Source organism: Nerophis lumbriciformis, linkage group LG30, assembly GCF_033978685.3.
Source record: "Nerophis lumbriciformis linkage group LG30, RoL_Nlum_v2.1, whole genome shotgun sequence".
Classification (NCBI taxonomy): Eukaryota; Metazoa; Chordata; class Actinopteri; order Syngnathiformes; family Syngnathidae; genus Nerophis; species Nerophis lumbriciformis.
This window is the reverse complement of record NC_084577.2, coordinates 16,459,087-16,465,086: the sequence shown is the minus strand read 5'-3', so window position 1 is coordinate 16,465,086 and position 6,000 is coordinate 16,459,087. Positions and strand designations below refer to the sequence as shown.

The 6,000-nt window shown below is 40.5% G+C and overlaps 1 protein-coding gene across 7 annotated transcripts in view; it reads right to left on the bottom strand.

Moving 5' to 3' along the window:
* The window catches only part of mecom (MDS1 and EVI1 complex locus), a 514,494-nt gene that overhangs the window by 60,281 nt on the left and 448,213 nt on the right, over window positions 1–6,000 (bottom strand). For all 7 annotated transcript variants that reach the window (XM_061925665.1, XM_061925663.1, XM_061925664.1 and 4 more), the window contains 3 exons: window positions 5,566–5,671; window positions 5,373–5,486; window positions 2,908–3,016 (listed from right to left, as the gene is read on the bottom strand). In XM_061925665.1, coding sequence (XP_061781649.1) covers window positions 2,908–3,016; window positions 5,373–5,486; window positions 5,566–5,671 — 329 coding nt within the window. The remainder of the gene's footprint in view (window positions 1–2,907; window positions 3,017–5,372; window positions 5,487–5,565; window positions 5,672–6,000) is intronic.

Genomic DNA, 6,000 nt, shown 5'->3' with positions numbered 1-6,000 from the left:
GGCAGCTTTTTCAAAAAGTTGCCATGTTTTAAGGCTTTTTTTAATTAAAGGTAACTTATGATGAAATTCGTCTTTTCTGACTTTAAAGGGTCATATTATGATTTTTATCTACAAACCCCGTTTCCATATGAGTTGTGAAATTGTGTTAGATGTAAATATAAATGGAATACAATGATTTGCAAATCCTTTTCAACCCATATTCAATTGAATGCACTACAAAGACAAGATATTTGATGTTCAAACTCATAAACGTTATTATTTTTTTGCAAATAATAATTAACTTAGAATTTCATGGCTGCAACACGTGCCAAAGTAGTTGGGAAAGGGCATGTTCACCACTGTGTTACATGGCCTTTCCTTTTAACAACACTCAGTAAATGTTTGGGAACTGAGGAGACACATTTTTTAAGCTTCTCAGGTGGAATTCTTTCCCATTCTTGCTTGATGTACAGCTTAAGTTGTTCAATAGTCCGGGGGTCTCCGTTGTGGTATTTTAGGCTTCATAATGCGCCACACATTTTCAATGGGAGACAGGTCTGGATTACAGGCAGGCCAGTCTAGTACCCGCACTCTTTTTTTATGAAGCCACGTTGATGTAACGCGTGGCTTGGCATTGTCTTGCTGAAATAAGCAGGGGCGTCCATGGTAACGTTGCTTGGATGGCAACATATGTTGCTCCAAAACCTGTATGTACCTTTCAGCATTAATGGCGCCTTCACAGATGTGTAAGTTACCCATGTCTTGGGCACTAATACACCCCCATACCATCACAGATGCTGGCTTTTCAACTTTGCGCCTATAACAATCCTGATGGTTCTTTTCCTCTTTGGTCCGGAGGACACGACGTCCACAGTTACCAAAAACAATTTGAAATGTGGACTCGTCAGACCACAGAACACTTTTCCACTTTGTATCAGTCCATCTTAGATGAGCTCAGGCCCAGCGAAGCCGACGGCGTTTCTGGGTGTTGTTGATAAACGGTTTTCGCCTTGCATTGGAGAGTTTTAACTTGCACTTACAGATGTAGCGACCAACTGTAGTTACTGACAGTGGGTTTCTGAAGTATTCCTGAGCCCATGTGGTGATATCCTTTACACACTGATGTCGCTTGTTGATGCAGTACAGCCTGAGGGATCGAAGGTCACGGGCTTAGCTGCTTACGTGCAGTGATTTCTCCAGATTCTCTGAACCCTTTGATGATATTACGGACCGTAGATGGTGAAAGCCCTAAATTCCTTGCAATAGCTGGTTGAGAAAGGTTTTTCTTAAACTGTTCAACAATTTGCTCACGCATTTGTTGACAAAGTGGTGACCCTCGCCCCGTCCTTGTTTGTGAATGACTGAGCATTTCATGGAATCTACTTTTATACCCAATCATGGCACCCACCTGTTTCCAATTTGCTTGCACACCTGTGGGATGTTCCAAATAAGTGTTTGATGAGCATTCCTCAACTTTATCAGTATTTATTGCCACCTTTCCCAACTTCTTTGTCACGTGTAGCTGGCATCAAATTTTAAAGTTAATGATTATTCGCAAAAAAAAAAAAATGTTGTCTTTGTAGCACATTCAACTGAATATGGGTTGGAAATGATTTGCAAATCATTGTATTCCGTTTATATTTACATCTAACACAATTTCCCAACTCATATGGAAACGGGGTTTGTACATTTAAAACACTCCTTTGACAATGCATCTAATGACAGTTCTTTGGTCAAAAAGTTGCATAGATGATGACACATTATCTATCGCATTTTTTTTGTAACGTGAACGACCACATAAAAAGATCGGATTTGCCCAAAAAACCCGAAGTGGACATCATACCCTGCAGTGTGAAGGTAGCCCTATAGACACAGTTTAGCTTAGTCCACACTCAGGTACCGTAACATGGCACCGTGCGCTATTTAAGTGAATCGGTACCCGGTAGGACCTGTGGGATTTGGTCTGTGCCAAAAAAGTACCAGATTTCATACCCATCCCTATTAGTTAGACCAGTGTTTTTCAGCCTTTTCTGAGCCAAGGCACATTTTTTTTCATTGAAAAAATCCCGGGGCACACCACCAGCAGAAAACATTAAAAAATGAAACTCAGCAGCCGTCATTCTCGCAATTGTTGGATATGAATTCAAACCATAACCAACCATGCATCACTATAGCTCTTGTCTCAAAGTAGGTGTACTGTCACGACATCATGCAGTGATTTATTTTGAGTTTTTTGCTGTTTTCCTGTGTGTAGTGTTTTAGTTCTTGTCTGGCGCTCCTATTTTGGTGTTGATTGTCATAGCATGTACGGATGCACTTTGTGGACGATGTCTGCTCCACCCGCTGTAAGTCTTTGCTGTCGTCCAGCATTCTGTTTTTGTTTACTTTGCAGCCAGTTCAGTTTTAGCTTCGTTTTGCATAGCCATCCCTAAGCTTCAATACTTTTTCTTAGCGGCACTCGCCTTTTGTTTATTTTTGGTTTAAGCGTCGGATACCTTTTTACCTGCAAACCACCGTCGCCGTTCCCGACATCTACAAAGCAATTAGTTACCTGCTGCCACCTACAGATATGAAAGAGTATTACACGGTTACTCTGCTGAGCTCGAGTTAGACAGTTGCGTTGCCTTTAAGTGCTGCTGGGACAAATCGGATTGGTGATAATGACGTTGATTGGCTAACGCGTGAAGGGAAGTTGCGAGGATTACACAAAGTTGCGAGGCGGCACATAATTCGCAGATATTGGTTGAATTTGCGTGAAATTACGAATATATATATATACAAACACTGATTGTTGAATATTTATTAGCATTGATCTATGGCAACTTGTTGTCCATACAATGAATAATCAGCATGTAATAAATCAAATATTCAGACGAAACAACACCTCCATGAGCCCCTTAAGTACGTCTTTTGAAGAAGAAAGTGTACCTTTGGATGTCTGGGAAGACCTGGTCACACTCTTTACACTCATGAAGACCATGAGACAAGTGGATGGGTCGCAGGTCTTGAGGTTCCTGGGCAGTGTCACTGTCCTCTCCTTTGAGACAAGTAAAAAAACATCACAAACAACACTTGTATTTATGCAATTCATACCATATTTATAAGCCGCTACTTTTCCCCCCACGCTTTGTACCCTGCGCTTTAAAAAAACAGTGTGGCTAATTTAAGCATTTTTCTTTGCTCACAACCATAATATTTTGCATTCAACAAATAGTTATCATACAACACAGACAGAGACACTGGAATGGTGTGTTGTTGTTTGTGCTATGTGCGCCATCTTTTGCACGAGTTTGCTCACTGCAGGTGTTGCCGGCTGGAAACGCACTTCCTGTTTCGTTCCTCGAACCAAAAGTATATTTGCCCATAGCGTTTCTGCTCGAAAGGATTCTCCAATCATCACTCCAAGCAAAGTTTGTAAGTTTTAATATATATCTAAAACAATTCTTACTTACTAAACCGTCCCATGTGTGATGTCTGTAGGAGGGTTTTCATGTAGAGATGTCCGATAATGGCTTTTTTGCCGTTATCCGATATTCCGATATTGTCCAACTCTTAATTACCGATTCCGATATCAACCGATACCGATATATACAGTCGTGGAATTAACACATTATTATGCCTAATTTTGTTGTGATGCCCCGCTGGATGCCAATGTAACAAGGTTTTCCAAAATAAATCAACTCAAGTTATGGAAATAAAATGCCAACATGGCACTGCCATATTTATTATTGAAGTCACAAAGTGCATTATTTTTTTTAACATGCCTCAAAACAGCAGCTTGGGATTTGGGACATGCTCTCCCTGAGAGAGCATGAGGAGGTTGAGGTGGGCGGGGTTGAGTTGGGGGGTTAGGGGGTGTATATTGTAGCGTCCCAGAAGAGTTAGTGCTGCAAGGGGTTCTGGGTATTTGTTCTGTTGTGTTTATGTTGTGTTACGGTGCGGATGTTCTCCCGAAACGTGTTTGTCATTCTTGTTTGGTGTGGGTTCACAGTGTGGCGCATATTTGTAACAGTGTTAAAGTTGTTTATACGGCCACCCTCAGTGTGACCTGTATGGCTGTTGGCCAAGTATGCATTGCATTCACTTGTGTGTGTGTAAAAGCCGTAGATATTATGTGACTGGGCCGGCACACATAGGCAGTGCCTTTAAGGTTTATCGGCGCTCTGTACTTCTCCCTACGTCCGTGTACACAGCGGCGTTTTAAAAAGTCGTAAAATTAACTTTCTGAAACCGATACCGATAATTTTGAAACTGATACCGATATTTTATCGGACATCTCTGTTTTCACGTACGTGCTATCGTAACGTAATCAAGCTAGCGTCGTTAGCATTAGCAAATATGCTAACACGTTTACAAGTGTCTGTGTTAGTGTTATTAAATTACAACGGCATTCTTTTTGTATTGTTTCAGTTTCGTAAGTTCACCAAAACGTCACCATGGAGTTATTAAGTATGTTTAGCTCATTGGAGGACTAGCTTCCGCAGCTAGTGGGCCCATGACGATGACTTAATTTTTGTGTGACAGGCACCGTTTGGAAACAATTAAGGTATGTATATAAAAACATTTACAACATCTTTTGTACCGGTATATATCTGCAGCTTATAGTCTGGTGCGGCTAATACAGAGGTCGGCAACCCGCGGCTCCTTTAGCACCGCCCTAGTGGCTCTCTGGAGCTTTTTCAAAAATGTATGAAAAATGGAAAAAGATGAGGGGAAAAAAATCTATTTTTTGTTTTAATATGGTTTCTGTAGGAGGACAAACATGACACAAACCTCCCTAATTGTTACAAAGCACACTGTTTATATTAAACATGCTTCACTGATTAGAGTATTTGGCGAGCTCCTTTTTGTCCTACTAATTTTGGCGGTCCTTGAACTCACCGTAGTTTGTTTACATGTATAACTTTCTCCGACTTTCTAGGACGTGTTTTATGCCACTTCTTTTTCTGTCTCATTTTGTCCACCAAACTTTTAAGGTTGTGCATGAAAGGTGAGTTTTGTTGATGTTATTGACTTGTTGGAGTGCTAATCAGACATATTTGGTCACTGCATGACTGCAAGCTAATTGATGCTAACATGCTATTTAGGCTAGCTATATGTACATATTGCATCATTATGCCTCATTTGTAGCTATATTTGAGGTCATTTAGTTTCCTTTAAGTCCTCTTAATTCAATTTATATCTCATGACACACTATTTGTATGTAATATGGCTTTTATTTTTTTGCGGCTCCAGACAGATTTGTTTTTGTATTTTTGGTCCAATATGGCTCTTTCAACATTTTGGGTTGCCGACCCCTGGGCTAATATATGTAAACATATTTATTTTTTTGAAAATTTGGTGGATGTGGCTTGAATATCGGCACGCTAGACCTGAAATATAAAATTCCAAACCTGTGTTAAGGAAAGAGGAAGTTGGCATCCCACACTGCTGCATTTGGTGGTCCAGTAGTTGGTTGCGGGACTCAAAGTACTGGTCACAGTCCTCACAGCGGTACTGCCTCTCCTCTGATCGGCGAGTACAGCGAACATGAGCGCAATGTCCGAACACAATGTACGACAAAATGTGTGTGTGAGCGACACAGACCATGGATGTCAGGAGCCATGATGCTATCACATGAATACTCTTCAGCCTTCATGGAGAGAAGCAGCTCTTCTCCGGGGAAAATCTCTTGAGTGACTTTGTAGAAGATCTGGAACAAGTAAAGAGGAACAGTTTTATATCACATGTCAATATACACAACTTCTAATGTTGGACTTTGTATTGTACAACATGGAGACTTTATGCCAATGTGGAGCTGGACCCCCTTGTCACACTGCAAAAAGTCAGTGTTCAAAAACAAGACAAAAAAATAAAAAATAGGGGTATTTTATTTGAAATAAGCAAAATTATCCGCCAATAGAACAAGACAATTCAGCTTGTCAAGACTTTCCAAAACAAGTAAAATTAGCGAACCTCAATGAACCCAAAAATACCTTAAAATAAGTATATTCTCACTAATAACAAGTGCACTTTTCTTGG